This window comes from Cariama cristata, unplaced genomic scaffold (genome assembly GCF_000690535.1).
Source record: "Cariama cristata isolate BGI_N322 unplaced genomic scaffold, ASM69053v1 scaffold32212, whole genome shotgun sequence".
NCBI lineage: Eukaryota > Metazoa > Chordata > Aves > Cariamiformes > Cariamidae > Cariama > Cariama cristata.
This window is the reverse complement of record NW_009604959.1, coordinates 250-17,032: the sequence shown is the minus strand read 5'-3', so window position 1 is coordinate 17,032 and position 16,783 is coordinate 250. Positions and strand designations below refer to the sequence as shown.

At 52.6% G+C, this 16,783-nt stretch overlaps 1 protein-coding gene across 1 annotated transcript in view; it reads left to right on the top strand.

The window, feature by feature from the left end:
• The window catches only part of LOC104158205 (nuclear receptor corepressor 2-like), a gene marked incomplete at its 3' end in the record, with an annotated part of 40,795 nt that extends 28,903 nt beyond the window's left edge, over window positions 1-11,892 (top strand). The window contains exons 5-6 of the mRNA XM_009695789.1: window positions 5,199-5,378; window positions 11,779-11,892. Of these exons, the coding sequence (XP_009694091.1) occupies window positions 5,199-5,378; window positions 11,779-11,892 (294 nt within the window). The remainder of the gene's footprint in view (window positions 1-5,198; window positions 5,379-11,778) is intronic.
• Window positions 11,893-16,783: the final 4,891 nt, after the last annotated feature.

Sequence of the window (16,783 nt, the reverse complement as noted above, 5' to 3'; positions counted from 1 at the left end):
TGGTGAACAGCACTGTAGGTGCTCCCCGGAGTCACGCTGCGTACACCTACAAGCACATCGACATCCCCCTTTGAACAGCCCAGCCGAGAGCCCAGCAGTATTTAAGAATTAAAACCCCGTTGGAAGGGTTGGGCTGCTGAAAGAGCCATTAGCACAGCAGATGGTCACGAGCAAAAGAACTGCAGTAACTCGATGTACTTTTCACTGCTGGGGCTCTCTGACTCTGTACTTGTGCATCTCCCCGGGGAAACGTGACGTTAGTTTTCGACCCCTTTGACTTTTTTCCCCCCGTCAATGCCGTCATCTTGGGGCTGCTGATATGCCAGAATGTGTTGGACACTTCCAATTAAAAAAAAAATAAATTCCTTTGGTCTGTATTCTGGCCCATTTAAGGGTTTTATGGACATGTTTTTAACCTTACAACCTGATGGATGGAGGTGTGGGGTGTTGTCTCTCCTGCTCAGTTTTCATCCCAGGGGGTGTGGGAAAGCCCTGAGGCTCTGCGTCCGCTGGGGCGTGAGATGCTACTCGGCCGCGGGTTCCTGGGCAGGGTGGACGAGCGGAGGACGAGTCGCTGGCTGCCGCGCCGCCCAACCTCACACCGACGGGGCTTGGGGAGCGATGTCAGGTGGTGGGGTTCAGCGATGTTCGCTGGCTCTGTGCTGCTCTGAGAGGCTCGGGTGATGGAGGCATCCTCACAGGCAGGCCACCCCAATCACAAGCCCACCCTTTGTTCGTGTGGGGTTTTTTTTGGAGGAATTAATTTGGGCACAATTTGAGCAGCCGGCTTTGGCAATCTTCTCCAGCCTGCGAGGAGGTGAGATGTGCGAGCGGGCAGGAATTGGAGATGACACCTCGTATTCCCTCCTGGTGCTCCAGCAGAAAACGCTGCTGCCAGCTGATAATTAGAAAGTGAACAGACTGTGGAAGAGGTGATGTCGGCATCCCTGAATCTCTGTCCTGGGCTGGGGGAGCATCACTAATGATCTGGTTTAGAAAGGCAGAGGGACACCAGGACTTAGCGAGGATGATATGTAGGGCAAACACCGCGGTGCCGTGCTAGAGATCCTGAGGGGTGTCCCGGGCAAGCGGCTCTGTTCGCTCCGTATGCACCAGTGCTGCGCCGGCACTGACTGGGGCTGTGGAGGCTTTGAAGCTCCACCGCTGTAGTTTTGAAAAGGCAGGCGATGTGGGCAAGGGATCAGAAAGGTCAAAATCACTTTGCAGCCAGAGTTAGGTGCAGATGGAGCAGAGCTACTGCTCTGCCATCTCCTGAGGGTGGGAAGCAGCTGAGAAAAATTGCCCTTGATGGAGGCTGGGCTGACGCAGGGCGCGGACACCCATCTCTGTCCCACCAACTGCCCCGAGCTCCCTGGGAGCATTGTGAGGTGGGTTGGTGATGCAAAGCAAGGAGGAGGTGATGGGCTGGTGCAGGTTCTGGCGTGTCCTGGGACCAGGGTTGGGGTTCCCATCATCTTTTCTCTTGTGGACCTGGTTGCCAGTGTGTCTGAAGGCAGGGATGTTGGAATTTACCTGGAAGCTTACTTGCCCTTCAGGGCGTTGACGGGCAGTTGGCTTATCCTTTTCCTTTCCCCTCTTTCTCCCATGTTTTTAAAGCCACTACCTAATAGTGTGTGGCAGACTTGCTCCATTAATGTTATCTGTGTTAGGAATAAAAGCGTGTAGAAGAAACCCAGCCCCAAAGCCTGGCCTTGCTCTTTGATAGACTCCTCAGTGATAATTGTTTTCTTCAGTGCCAGCATCTGCTCTTGCTGTGGGAAGGTTTATGCAGCCTCTGCCCCTCGCTCGCCCACCCTTGTTATCACATAAATCACATAATAAGGCCAGGGATAAACAGGAACTACAGTAGCTGTTAGCCGTGTATAAAAACAAATCACATGGAAACAGTATAATTACTGAGAAAATATCAACTTGAGTAATGCAGTAATTGTTTTCTTCCCTCCAGCAGATTTATTCCAGCTCTCCTGGCTCATGCTGGTTTCGAAGTCTGTGACTTCACATTAATAAGAAGAATTTTACGTTTCACACTGCACTTGTTCAGAGCCTGGGTATGATACCGTCTGAAGGGGAGGGAATATATTTTGAGCAGCTTCTTGAGAGTGCAAGGAAACAGAGCAGTAGTTGAAATATCTCCATCCATTAGAGTCCACCCCAGGCTCTGGGTGGATGCTGGTCTTTGCAAACCTCTTTTCAACCCATTTTTGTGATTTAGAAGAAGGAATTTTTTTTGTGCCTTGAGTAAATCTGAGAGCTCTGCTTTTTGGACTTCACTGTTGCATAGGCAAGATTTTGATTCTTTTTGCCTTTAGTTTTGGCTTTTCCTTCGTCTTGCTGTTTGTCATTTCCTTTATTTAGAGAGGTGCTTGTGAAATGACAGTGACCAGTTATTTGAGGTCCAGGGACATTGCCTCCCTCTGCTGCTATAATCATCTCCCAATACCTGATGATGATGGGGTTTGTGCTGTGACTTGCAGCTGTTCCCCTTACTCAGCTTTGCTGCTATTTTACTTCAGATTCTACAAGGTAAAAGTGTAAAAATATATCAGGAAACCAGGTTTCCAAAGGGTTTTGGGCCAAGTAGGAGTTTAAAGATGCCCTGTCTTGCATATTGGCAGACATGAGATAGTGTCTTTTGTTTCACATGCACAGACAGAAGTCTTTGTGTCCTGCATTTTTGGCCGGTAGCTTACTTGCCTTTAGAAAAACCTGCCCACCTACAAGCCTTTGCCACTTTCCCTTCCCCTGCCTTAATCTGAACAAGATTTTATGAACACCTAATTTATCTTTTGTTTCTTGTGGTGGTTCTGGTCCTCTTGGCTTGAAAAAAAAAAAAAAAGACAAAACCACCAAAAAATCCCCCAGTTGTGGAGAACACAAAGCGTTCCTGCTGTAGCAGACTGACCTTTTTTTGTGTCTGATGCTGGGGAAGTAAAACAAGACAGGATCTTTGGGATTCTCCAGAAACCTTTAATGTTCTTCTAGTTTCTCTTTTGAACAAATGCTGGAAACAAACAGCTTGGCTTTCTGGTGCCTTTGTGCAATTAGACCTGGATGAGCCCCACGCAGGACAGTGAGGAAGGGGTTTCAGGTTGCTCCGTTGCTTTCTGTCCCTTGTTGGCAGCAGTGGGAAGGGCGGTGATACCTCCAGGCTGCACCCAGCAGTGGTTCCTCCCCGGCTGGCTTGATGTCTCCTTCAGCTAGAAGGGGGTTTAGCAGGGGAGAGGAGGAGGAAGGTACCAGCGAAGGATGCTGGTGTCCTGGGACATGGCCACTTTGTTGGGAAACATTCTCTTTGTCTCCCCTTGTTCCAGCTTTGCTGTGGATGACGTTGCCCATCCTTTATGGAGGGGAATGGGGCAGAGCTCGTCTCAGCACAGCCCCACCAGGCAGGGACCGCCCTTGAAGCCAGGTCCCCTGCGGCTCTGCGGAGCTGTAGGTGCAGCCTCCCCAGGAGGGAGCTCACTGCTTCATCCCCCTCAACAGCAGGCTGGAGGCCACCCTACGTGGTTCTGCTTCACGGTAAGCAGATGCTATTGAGGTGCTGAGCAGTGCCAAGGTGGCATCTGCATGATCACCACATTTGGCGTGATCTGTAACAGGGCTGGTGAACAACCCAGGGCCAACATCCATGTCCCTTGCTAGACAGAGGAGCACAGAGAGGCCCATGCTCTCCTGGTGCCACCAAGCTCCATCATGTCACCCTTGTCCCGCAGGACCACCAGCCCGGGGAGAGAGTCGGTGGGTAGCCCTGGCCACTCGCCGGTGGCCCTGAGTCTGCACGGAGGGGAGGATGCTCAGCACCGGTTGGTGCAGAATAATGTCAGCTTCGTCCGCAGACACAGGGCTGCTGTAATGAAGGTAGCAAAGTTGTGTGAACTTCGTCACTTGTTTGTCTCCCCCCTTCCTTCCCCTCCCCAGCAGCTGCGGCATGCTGGGTGCCCGGCCTGGCAGTGGTTTATGGTTACAAACCAAGCCTCAGCTCCTCTTCCTGTCCCCTCCAGGAAAAGAAATTCATCCACTTGCTAAGCAAATGAATAGATAAACTTTTAATTAAGGTGTTGGGTAGCTGCCAAAAAGGAGCATCCTGGGTCAGGGTAGGCTGTTGGTGTGCCGTGATCCCTGTCTGTGTGGCTGGTGGCTGTTAAACAGCTGTTTCTTCCCAGGTGTGTTCATCAGTGGTGGGCAAACTCATCCAGACATGCAACTTGTGTTTGCAGGAGATGGGCTCCTTCATTTGGAGCTGGAGAGGTGAAGGGTGATGTGCAGGTGAGATGTCGTGGCTCCGGGATGTTCCTGGGATACCAGCTCGTTGGGCTCAGCAAAGCTGGTGTGTTGCTGGAGGTGAAGCTGAATGTTCTGATGTGTTTTCCCTCTGCCCCTAGCTCGTGGTTATTAGAGCTGCTCCCTGTGACGGCCGTGGAGGTTATGCTGATCTGTCCTGTCTCAGACTTGAAGGGCCTTGTTGACCTGACAGCCTCTTTACCTGCAATTTGCAAAAAGCTGATTTTCATCAGTTCAGTCTATTTTTATCTCAACTGACCTCACCTATCCCCTTTCTCTTCATTTTTGGATGGATGCATTAGACATCCAACGCTCGGAGCTCCCTGAGAATTTAACAAGAGAAAGGAAGGAGGACCTCCACGAAGGAGATGGGGGTCGTCTTTCCTCCTGGGGACTGCCCTCGTAGCCCCTTTTCATTTTGCATGGTTAATGCTGCTGCTCTTTCCAGCACGGCCGTGGCTGTGTCGCAGGAGGAGATGTCTGTGACTACCTCATTTTTGCAGAGAAGTTGTAACCTTGAGCTGGCTGCTGAGATGTGAAGGGATGCTGCTCCCAGAAGCTGCTGGGAGCCCCTGAATACGGATGGGTTTATTGATCCTGTAGGAATGCGGGTAGCACTGAAGGTGGTGGGAGCCTCCAAGGCTTTGGCAGGAGGAAGAGCAGCTCTCATGTCCCTGGGAGACTTAATCTGGTGCTCTCTGGAGATGCTGGAGGTTGCGGAGCGCTGTAGTGATGTGATCTGGCAGCTGGTACTGCTTAGTCTAGCGGGGTTTTGAGGTGTGTGCGCCTCAGAGGGCTGGGAATGGGCCAGGGAGCTATGGCAGCTGGCATGGGAGGATGAGAAGGATCCAAAGTCTCCTGGGAAAGAGCTGACCTGGTTGCTTTGTGCTCCCCAGGATCGTGGCCTGCCTGGCAAACTGGAGCCCGTGTCGCCTGTGAGCCCTGCTCACCCCGACGCCGAGCTGGACCTGCTGCCAGCCCGGCTGTCGAAGGAGGAGCTCATTCAGAACATGGACCGCGTGGACCGTGAGATCACCATGGTGGAGCAGCAGATCTCCAAGCTGAAGAAGAAACAGGTAAGAGGCTGTGGTCCAGAGGGGAGCACATGTCCTCGCTTCTGCATGCTGCCTTATGCCCCATCCTTGCCCATATATGTGCACAGAGAAGTGGCAGTGCCGGTGCCACCAGGATGGTCTGTGTCCATGCTCCCTGTTGTGACTCGGGTGGGTGCTGCTGTGCCAGCAGTCTGGAGCTGGTAGTTGCAAGATGAGGGGGCTTTGGAAACCCAGCTTGTGGGCTCTTTTGCGTGTTAGAGTACCTTAAAGGGAGAAAAATCTGTCCTTGGTGACTTGCCCATGGTCATGCAAGCAGTCAGTGGCAGAGCTTGAAACGCAGCCTGGGTTGCTTGAGTTCTCTGTACAGCCCAACGTTAGCACAGGGTCTTTTCTTTTTCTTTTCCAGCAATTGTCCCTCCCCAGTGTTGTTGCTGCCACTGTTGTAGTACTGGGCTGTTTAAAACATTGCTGTGATGTCCTGACAGCCCTTCCTGTGCATCCAGTCCCTTTCTTGGGGCTTCGCAACTCCACAGCCATGAGCAGCGCCTGGTCCATCTCCAGTCAGGGCTGTGTCTGAGCCGGGGATTTGAATCTGATCTTCTCAGTTAGTGCTTTCCCCCTGCATGAGAGCACTCCCCAGCAGAAGGATCGCCTGCTCGGTGTTGCCATGTATACAATTACCATAAACCCATTAAGAGATTAATATGACAAAACCTTGGGGGATGTCTGGGAAAAAACTCAGACTTAAAGGCTTTCACTTCCTAAAGCAAATCACTTCTCTCTGCCTCTCTTTACTGGTGGTTTTATTGCCTTTGCTTGGGACCAGTTTCTAAACTCCCTGATGGCTGCTAATCCCAAACTGCCTGAGAGGAACGACCTCTCCCGAGGGATTTTTTGGGAATGGAGGAAAACCTCTACTGGGGCTGTCGAATGAGGCAAGTCTCCTCAAGGGTGAGCATGCAGTTGACCTTCCTCCCCATCAGATCTATGTTTTCCCATAGCAGATACTATCCCATTCTTTCCTGTAAGATAAAGCAGGATACTTTGGATTTTGTTTCCAAACAATATGGTTTAATTAAAGTGAAGGACCTTTTTTTTTTGGTGTTGCTTTTTATCTGCAGAGGTATCAGAGTGCTTAGGGAGAGGGAGCCAGGAGGGGGCAGAGACAGCTGTGCTGGGGCTGTGAGGAAGCAGCCCTGTGTGCCGGCTCACAGGGGCCAAAGGAACATCTGGAGCGATGGAAACCACAGAAGTTCCTCTTGTTGGGTTTGGTGGGCATTGGGCGAAGCCAGCCTTTCCCCTCTCCCTCCTAGGAAGCTGAGACAAAATGTTGGTGTCCTCGCTCCCCTAGCAGTCCGGCTGCTGGTCCATGTTTTTAACTGACATTTGAGGAAGGAGGTGCAAACCACGGTTATTTCCCACTCTGGAGAAGGGCTTCCAGGGCACGGCAGTGAAGGTCCCTCTCATGGCAGCCAGGACTGTCAACTCGGCCGATCCACTGCCTTTTTCAGAGATGCTGAGGAGCTGGTGTTGAAGCTGACGGGAGCAGCATATGCTCCTTGCCGTTAAAATCCAGCTGTCCTTCCGTAAGGAAATGGGTTTTTTATTGTTGGCTGCTTGGTTACTTTATTTCTTCCCTCTGAACGAATTTTATGGTTCTTCCTCCCCACAAAAATGCTCTGCTGAGTGGGGAAGAAGGTGAAAGTGGCTGTTGGCAGTAAAAACATCCCCTCCCCTCCTTTTTCCCTTTTAAAAAAAATTTTTTTTTTTTTTTTTGACACATGGTGACAAAGTCATTTGGTAGCAAATCCCGCCCCCCCAACATGGCCTCCTTTCCCCTCCGGCAGGATCCTTCCCCAGCCCGGTCCTCCGGCAGAGCTGACACATCTGGGAAGATGCAATTTTGGGGGGGAGGTACTGTTTGAGGTGCTCCGGGAACGTTTTGTCCATCTGTGCATCTGAGCTGTCAGCGCAGGAGAAAGACGAGCGAGGGAAAGCAATCAGCCTGAAACAGATACTGCTCCTGCAGGAGCGGGAGAGAGAGCAGGGGGGAAATTGTATGCAGCCGGAATATCCTAATGCTTTTCCCCTCTGTCTTTGGGAGGCCTTCTCAGGGTAATTAAATACATTTGTATGGAAAGGCTATGCAAAAAAAAATCCCAGCCAACCCCAATCCACCATCTCTCTCTCTTTGGTCGTTCCAGAAATGGCAAGGAAGGCTCTGCCTGGACTTTTGCAAGAAGCAAATGTCTTCAGCAAGCTGAGAAACCTTCCCCAAACCCTGCGCACCCCTGGCAGAAGGCCACCTCCATCAGCCATCCTCCGCTCATTCATGTGCCATATGCGCTTCAATCTCTCACTGAGTCCTCTCTCCCCCCTCTTTCTGACAGGGAGGAATAATTCTTATGCATTTATTCCTGGCAGCAGTACCGGGGATCTGAAGGAGAAATAAACTGCTGGGCTGTTTTCCACAGTGGTACCTGAGCCTCCCTGGGTGCCGAGCTTGGCGAAGGGCTCTCTGGGAGTACAACACTCCCACCTGGTGATGGAGGTGGAGGTGGAGCTGGCTGGGTGGAAGGGCTCCAGGGTTTCCCCTTCCATCTATTTCCTGGCTGAGTTTCTGCTGTTCTCCCCTCAGCTCTTTGAAAGTGGTTTTCAGAGATGCCCTGTGGCTGCAAGCCCTCTCCTCTCCCCTGGGCGGGTGAAGCATCCCGGTACCCAGGTGATGGCTGCCTAACGCAAGGCAGTGTGGCAGCTGGGGGTGTGTGTAATGACCTTGGCTTTGTGGGGCAGGTCCCTTCAGCACAGGAGCTGGTACGTGCGGGGCTGGGGTCTTCCTGCAATGTCACCCACCTTCCTGCCAGCGCCGCAGGCTCCAGTGGCCCCTCTGCAGCATGTGGTCCAGCCAAAGGGACTCTTACCTGGAGAGGGCACCTCCCCTACTTGGAAATGGGTTGGATCCTACAGCCCATGGATGCTGTAGGAGCCAGGGCTATGGCTAATGATGGCGTCTTGCATCCCTTCAGCATGGCTGCACTGTCCTTCATTTGGGGAGAGGAGGGGGCTTTTGGGCAGCCACTGCTGGGAGTGAGGAGGGAGAGAGTGTGGAGCCGTCAAGACTCATCTGTCATCACGCTTCTCTCCCTGTAAAGGTCACAGTCCCAGCCTAGTTTTTGTGGCAGACCTTTAAGAAATCCATTTTGTCCGTGTCTGGGAACCCTGACCTATTTTACTTTGCCATTTCCCACAGCTCCCAGGGGTGACTGTCATGGGCTGAACCTGCTGCGCTCAGGTGTGCTGCCTGCAGACCCTGCCCGCATCCTTACTTCTAGCATCTGGCCCTTTAATAACTGTACAGTGTTACACCACAGACAGTACAGTTTAATTCTCTACTGTATTTTAGCTATAATTAGATTTGTATTTTTTTCTTTAAACGAGCTGCCTTTAATGAGCCTCCACTTACTGGCAAACTTTCATTTCCTGATACGCCATCAAATCCTCTTGTCTGAAATCACTTGCAACACACCCGACTCCTTTGCAGAATTTTTGTGGGTTTCCAGAACAATGTAGCCAAGTTGATGACTTTTTTTTTTTTTAAAACCCAAATATTTTCCCCAAGAGAAGCAGAGGATTTGACTGATCCCTTTTGGTGGCTCACTCTTTGGAGTTTTTGGAGTTTATCACATGGGAGTGAGGTTGTGTGATGGGGTGCCTTAGGACACCGAGCAAGAGTGGGCAGGTACCTGGAAGCGCTCCTTCTGTACCGGGGCTGATGTTGAGAACAGCTTTGCAGCCTGTGGTTTCAGCCGTGGCTTCCCGAAGAGCTCTTGTCCCCTTTGCACGGTGCTGTGATTTGGGCCACCTGAGAAACAGCTGGGGCTGAGAAGAGAAGGGAGCTTTGGGGTTGTTTCATGCGCGGTGGGTGCCTTTGGCACACCGTGGTGGTGTGGCTCTTTGCGGGCAGGAAAGGATGGATCCCTGTGGTGCTGGGGAAGGTTCATCCCTTTCCAGGGTGCAGATGGTCCGAGCTGGCGGTTTGCTGGCCTTCCTCACACGTGACTGGAGTAACCCCTAGGTTGAGACCCCAAGGTGGGCATGCTGATGCCAGCGTGCGGAGCCCGGGCTGGCCTGCCTCGGCCACAGCCTGCTCCCTGGTCTGGCTGGCAATGGTAGCTTTTTTTGGGGGGGGCTATATCTCAGTGTTCCCTGTGCTGCTGCTTTTCTCTGTGTGGGAAAAGATGTCCACCTGTGGGGAGGTGGAGCATGAATGGAGTCCACAGCGTGGGGTTGCTTCATCCACTGAAACACATTTAATTTAAGGGGTGTGAGTTTTCTCAGCCAAGCCAGTAGGCCTATCTGGGTGCCTAAGTGTTTTCTTGGACTGCATCCTACAGCCCTAGTGTTGCTAAAGGTGTCGTCAACAGGCGCAGAGATGATCTGGAGAAGGAATAGGTGCCCACCTTCTTCTCGGACCACCAGACACCGATTTCTCTGGGAGGAGGGTGGTGTGCTCGCCTCTGGCGCAAGCCGGTTGCTCTCAGTCCCAGGTGCATTTTCTTCCTAGTACAAGACTCGCTCAGTTTTCCCCCTTACTTCAATAGGGGATGCTTTAGCTGCAGAAAAAAAAAATATGAGGATTTGGAGATTCAGAGCCGAGCAGTGAAAAAATGCTAGGCGTTTTTTGACAACGCTCCCTCTCCCGTGCCTGTGCTGCCCCGCAGCTGCCGTGTGCGGTGTGTGCTCTCCTTCCTCGCAGGGAGCCCGTGGCTCCAGGAGGAGCCTGGAGGAATCTGTTATTTCCTCTTTCAGCTGAGCAATTCCTCAAACTTACTGGAAGGGCTCAGATCTCTTCTGCCTCATGCCAGTCGGGAGAACCAGAGGGTGCAGGTCCTGTGTCAGACATGCCCGCTGCCCGTGGCGATATTCAAAAGTGCGTTCTTAGATCTGCTACTTTATAATTAAAGTTTGCCATGGCCTGAGCGGCTCGCAGATGGGTAGGAACGCATTAAAAGATCAGTGATCTCTAAAGGTGTATATGTGGACGTCCTCCCTTCTGCTTTCCATCTCCAAGGGGGTAGTTAGCATTCAAGCCAGCTTTGGGACTGGGTGCATTTTACTGTGGGGACGTGGTAGACATGCTCGTGGAGCAGCTCTTGGTCACATGGGTGTTTCTGCTGTGAGTGGGAGCAAAGCTTGGGATGAGATACACACCTTGGGTTGCATTGTCCCAGCGCAGGCAGACACGTGGTGCTGGAGGGGACGGCGTGGTGTATTTTTGCATGCAGCCGCTGTGCCTCAAAGCCTAGGTACCATGAAATGTGGAGCTGTGGCAATGCAGTAAAAACAGTAAGAAAGCAGAAGAGCCAACAAAACGAGCTTCTGGGCTCTGTCCTCTGTGAGGGCAGGTCACCCGAGCGATGGCCGTCCACCTCTGCTGGGCTTTCTCTAGTTGGAGCCTGGACTTACTTGGTGGTTTCTGCTCAGGACGGCTTGTCCTGTGTGAAGGGAGAAGAGGAATGAGTCTCAAAACCACCTCCCCAGGAGAGCGTGATGGCTGGAAGGCAGCTCATGCTGTGCCGGTGCCCTCAGCAGCTCCTCCTCTGCCTGCCGGGATGGCCGGAGCCGCGTGGCCTGGTCACCCTGCAGGTGTTTGCAGCCTGGGTGCTTGGGCTGTCTGTGACACTTCGCCAAAGGGTGTCTGCGTGGCCCATGTCTGGGCACCGTGCTGTCCTCTGCAGGGAATCCTGTAGCTGTTGCTTGCCCTCTTGAGCACTTTGCGTCTCTCACCTTGGCCAGGAGGGTTGCCACATGTCCTGTCGGGCTGACTCTGACCAGAGACGTCAGGATTCACGGTGTTACTGCCTGCTCTGCCGTATTTACTGGCTCATCTGGCTGCATGGTGCAGGGGCAGCTGCTGCACAATTCATTTAATCGAGAACAGTCATACTGAGGTGTCTCCTCCAACCACAGCATCGCAAGATAAAGCTGAAGGTGGAGAGCAGCCTTGCTCACCCCTCGCTCCTCCACCGCTCCTGGAGGCAGGTAGCAGCAGGGAGCTGGGCTGGACCTGCAGTTCCCTTTAAGGGTTTCCAGTAAAATCATTATTTCTAGCCTCGAGCCCTCTCCAGGAGGCTCGTTCAAGGCAAGTCCTCATCCTCCAAGCCTAAAAAGCACCGACCCACCAGCATGGGGCCAGGTGCCTGGGGCAGGACAGCGCAGCGCTTGCGTGGCAGGGGATGCTACGCAGCTCTGCTCCCTCTCCCCGTCTCTCCGCAGCCTGAGTCTGCCCATGTCTCGCAGGAAGCCTTCTGCCATGGCGGTTTCTGCCTCAGTGGCGGCACCGCAGAGTCTCTCGTGTGGACGGGGACGGCTGCGTTTCTCGCTGTGACTCACCCTCCTCCTCCCCCCTCTCCTTCCACAGCAACAGTTGGAGGAAGAAGCAGCCAAACCACCAGAGCCTGAAAAACCCATCTCCCCGCCTCCTATCGAGTCCAAACATCGCAGCTTGGTGCAGATCATCTACGACGAGAACAGGGTGAGTCTGGAAACGATGGAAATGCAAATGTGTGATCCTGCCGTGTCACCCTGGCCAGGGACCGGGAGGTTGGTAAGGGGTAGGTGGGGGATTCCCCTGGGTGAGACCCCTGGGGCAGAGGCTGTGGGAGGCGGATAGATGGAGCCTTGTCTGGGACAGTGATGACAGAGGGCTGAGCTGTAAGGAGCTCGCTCTGCCATGTGGATTGAGCACAAATGTCTTCTGAAGAACCTGTCGGGGGTGGGGGGGGGTTCCCGTGATCAACCTTAGGTTTGAAGCATTCAGGAAATGCTTCAGAGCCCTGTCTGTTAAACAGCTTGTTTCATCCTCTCCCCTGGGAGTGAATCTGGTCAAAAGCTGCCTCAAAGGATGGGCTTTGGCATGGTGGGGTGGGCTGCATGAATGGAGGGGAACATCCGTGATGCGCCAATACTGGCAGGCCCGCTACGAGCTCTCCTGGCTGCCCGTGAGCCCCCCAGGCTGGAGCAGAAAGGACATGGATGCAGCCACGGCTGGATTTGTGGATATTTGAGACTGTAAATAGCATTAGCAAAGGTCAGACTGGCATCCCTGGTTCTGGATCTCTGCCTTGACCGCTCATTTGTTGCACTCAGCCATTGCCTGTAATAGCAGCCTGAGGAGACGTGAATTTTGCTATGTGCTTCGGAGCGATGCTAGGAAATTGGGCCATTTGGTAGATAATCAAGCATATTCATTTTCATTTAGGTGTTGGATAAAAAGGATGATTTTGCATAAAAGGAAAACTACCAGTCGCTAATTATTTTGAATTGCAAGGCCTGCGATTTCACTGGGAGCTGCAGAAATCCAGGTGCCCGACTCCTAAAAAGAAAAAAAAAAAAAAAAATCGCATACCCTGCGCTCCCAGGCAGTGCAATTTTCTTGGTTTTCCTTTTCCCATCTGGTGCTCCTCTCCCTGAGCAATAGGAAGCCCAGTGCTGGCACAGTCTGTTGTGCGAGTGGGTGAAGACCGAGGTCGATGTGTTTGAAGCATTAGCAAGCGCCGGCTGGCGATAGCTTTACAGACGCTGGGCTTTGGGGGCAGGTGCCGAGCTTTCCTCAAAGCCCTTCTCCCCATGGCACCACCAAGTGCCCTCTCCAGGGGTCTTGGGCTGGATGGCTTGTGCCTCCTGTGCAAGGGGTTAGGTTCAAAAAAAGGAGGTCTCAAGCATTTTTATTCCAATTCCCTTGAGCCCCATCCTCCTTAGACACTCTCGTGTACCTGGAGCACGTTACGAGGGGCAGAAACAGGTTATGGTGCTGAGGCAGGAAGGAAAGGTGGTTGATCTTCAGCTATTGCATCCCTAACGGCCTGTGTTGTAGCAATCCGTGTTAGCTGGACCTGCTTCAGGGCTGAGTGTCCTGCCAGACCCTTGTCCTGCTTTGTCACCTCTTGTCTCTGCCCACGCCACCAGCAGGGTCACGCTTTCCCTCCCGTCTCCCTGAGTCTGCCGTCACCTTCTCCATGGCGCAGCTGCGATCTGCTCTCAAAGCCTCTGCCGTGGCTCAGCGCAGTCCCTCAGGGTCCCATGGGTGGTGGTGAAGAACTCCACGCTTGCTCTCTGCATTCTACATATCTCTTTGAAGGTGTGCGGCCCTGATACCTGGGGTGCTGTCACATACGGTGCTCAGAGCTTGTGGCATCCATTTGCCAGCATGCCTGACTTTATTCTGAGTTATGCTGATCCTCAAAGCCAGTCTGGTACCAGGAGTGTGTTGCTATTAACCTTCGCGATAGGGTGCACTCGTTCCAGGTGGGTGCTCAGCAAGTGAAGGTCATGTCTGACACCAAATGTCTGCGTAATTTCAAATCTGGCTCCGTGTTCGTGTCTGCATCATCTCTGGGATGGGTAAATGATGATTCTTCCTCTCTTCTTATAAAGTCCCCTTGCAAGTAGCATGTAAGCAAGCCCATCTGTGGGTAGGAGACTCAAACCAAACAACCCTTCCCTTTCGCTTGATAGAAACCATAGCAGGCTGGAGAGAAGTTCCTCCTTTGAAGAAGATGTGATTTATTCATGGACAACAGAGGGTCGACAGAGCCTTGCTGGCCAATTGTAACAGCTGAGACCAGGTGACGGAAGGACCCTTTTAGGTACTCAGCAGGGCTGCAAGGGGAAGGGTGTGCTGAGCCTTGCCGACAGCGTTGCCTTTGTCATGGCTCCAGTAACAAAGGTGGGATCCAGGATGCAGTTGTTCTTCTAAAGGGCACGCTCAGAATCTGCTTTCAGCCTCTCACCTCCATTGGACACGTTTGGGCTGCCTTTTGGTGACGACTGCTCTTCCCCTTGGGGCCAGGAGGAGAAAAGCTGGAAGAGGAAAGAACATGGGAATGGCATCAGTTAGGATCGTGGGTGGTGGTCAGATGGCAGGTTGCTTTGGGTGGGTTTGGTGGCAGCAGACCCTCCGGGCATACCGGGCTGTTGGTCGGACGTGGGGAGAGTCCCAGGCACCCTTGTGCTGATCTGCGGCTTTGCTGCAGCTTAACACTTAATTGCAGGGTGAGTTGGTAGGAGCAAAGGGCCATGAGCCAGTTAGAGACATATTGATCTAGAGTGGGGAAGGTCGCTGAGCCAAATTTTAAGCCTTTCCGCCTCTTCTGTGCTGCGGAAAAGCAGTGAAGTTGAATGCCTCGAGGTCCGCTCGCAGGAAAAGCAGCTGTAACGGCTGAGCCAGGGCTCCAGCCCGTGCACAAAGGGAAGAAAAGCCTGATTTACTCACATCGCTCGGCTTGTGGCTTGCTTGAGGGAGGCAGCGCATGGTAAGAAATGCAAATAAAGAGGATATTCAGGCCTCAGGAAGAGGCAGGAGAGCGAAGCACCCCAGAAGAGCTGGCAAAGCCCGAATGGATCTTTAAAGAGCAAGATTGTGGAAGGGGCAGAAAGCCAGCGCTTGGGCCGGTGCCAGAGCAGGTGGGAGGCAGCGCGCTTCGTGGAGGGGCTGTCGCCTGGCTCTGGTTTAATTTTTCATGAACTGCGGGTCTGTGCCTCACTGAGCACGCGGGTGCCGCTGTGCCCGTTCCCACCGCGCCTGCCAGGCTGTGCCGGAGTTGCACACTGCGTGCAGTTATACCCCGAACAAAGGAGACACCAAAAACAGTCCATGGGAGAGAAGAGGTTACGTGAGGACAGAGCAGCTAAAAACGCCGGAAAATCAAGTTAGCCAGCCATTCTGTGACCTACTTTCCTTTTGGCGATAGCTGTGGCTTTGCAGGGGTGAATGGTTTCTAATTTTAGCTTATGGTTCGTCAGGGAAGGCTATATATTTTTCTCACTGCTGTGCTGGGTATAGATGAGGGGTTGGGATGCAGGTCAGCACTGGCCTGTATCTGATTTTCTCAAAATTCACGTTCGCTGATGCTAAACACCCGTCACGCTGCTTTTCCCTCTTGTGACCTACTTAACGCATACGATTTGAAAAGTTCCTCGGCATCCGAGAGGATAATTGTGGAAAACGTGGTCTGTAATCCCCTCTTGCTACACTCTGCTGGACAAGTAATTGATTTCCAGAAAAAGAGAAAGTTGACTGGGCAGATTCTGCTGGGGAAGTGGAGAGAAGCCACTCTTAACTGCGGTGAAATCCTGTACTGTGAGGCTGTCATTGCATTTGGGAAGGTTTCAGGGGACTTGGGTTATAGAGAGGCAGTTGATATTCAAGATCCAGGTGCCTGCCGCCCTGAGTACATGCGGTCTGGGGCCACTTTATCTTGTCTCCAAATATGAGCTGTGAAGCTGCACCCAAAAAAGTACCTTTTGGGAAATGTTTGCAATATAACACAGAAAAACACACATGCCTGTATCCAAGCCAAAATTTCAGCTGTGAGTGCAAACTGTACCATTTCTGAAAGGATGCATGAGAATGGAAGTTAACATTTTTGGTACTCTCTGTAGACTAAACTGAGAATAAACAGTGGGTAGCATTTTCAGAAGCATCCGAGTCCTATTCTCAAAAGTGCTTTTAGTCCTTTCCTTGAAGAGACAGAGCAATGTTTGAAAACGGTGATGGGTGCTAAAATCGCCGAGATCGTTCAGAAAGTGCAGTGGGGAGCTCAGAGGACCATTTCGGCTGCAGGGTGCATGGGTGCAAGATGGGGTGCATTTGCCAGTCCCCTTCACCCCCTTTCCCAGAGCCAGGTGCTGGCAGGGTGGTGCAGAGCTACCTGGGGACATCAGGTTATGATGGGCATCTCGGTTGCTGCTGGAGACTGATAACGATGCAGGGCTTGGGGATCTCCTGGATTAAACTGTGTGAGCAACCTTTAGTGTCTCCCCTGCGGGTGGGAGCTGATCCCTTCCAGGCCTGGCACCTTTAGGGTGGTAGCTGTGTGGCACAGCCTCCTTGCAGGCTTTAATTTGCCCCTCTGGGAGCGTTATTGTATGAGAGAATTGAGCTTTCTTCCACTTCAAATCCCTGTAACCAGGGCAGATCATCTGTGTATGTTTTTAGCTCTGGCTTTATTATGCTGGGCTGTTCACAGGATTCCTTGTCTCCATCTTCCATTGAAATTGATTGCACGTACCCGGGCTTGAAGATGTTGTTGTGCTTTAAATGGAAATTTCCAGGTCCCTTGCTAAGCGTGGGGAGGAGGGCAGCGTTGCCATCGCTCCAGACTGCTCTCCGTGCCTTTCCTGGGGTGCTGGGCTGGTTGAGCTCTCCTTGCCAAGCGTGGCCTGGAGGAGGCTGCATTGCAGCAGCCCTGCCCATGCCAGCAGCCCACCTTGGCTTGGCTGGGTGAATTCTTCTCCAAGTCCCCTGCGTGCCCAAATTCCCCGCTGGCTACCACGCAGGTGTGCATGCAGGCATGCTCGTGCCTCCTCTCCGAGCATTGTGATGACATGGAGCCTGCATCAGGTACCCATCTCCAGCTGTCTGC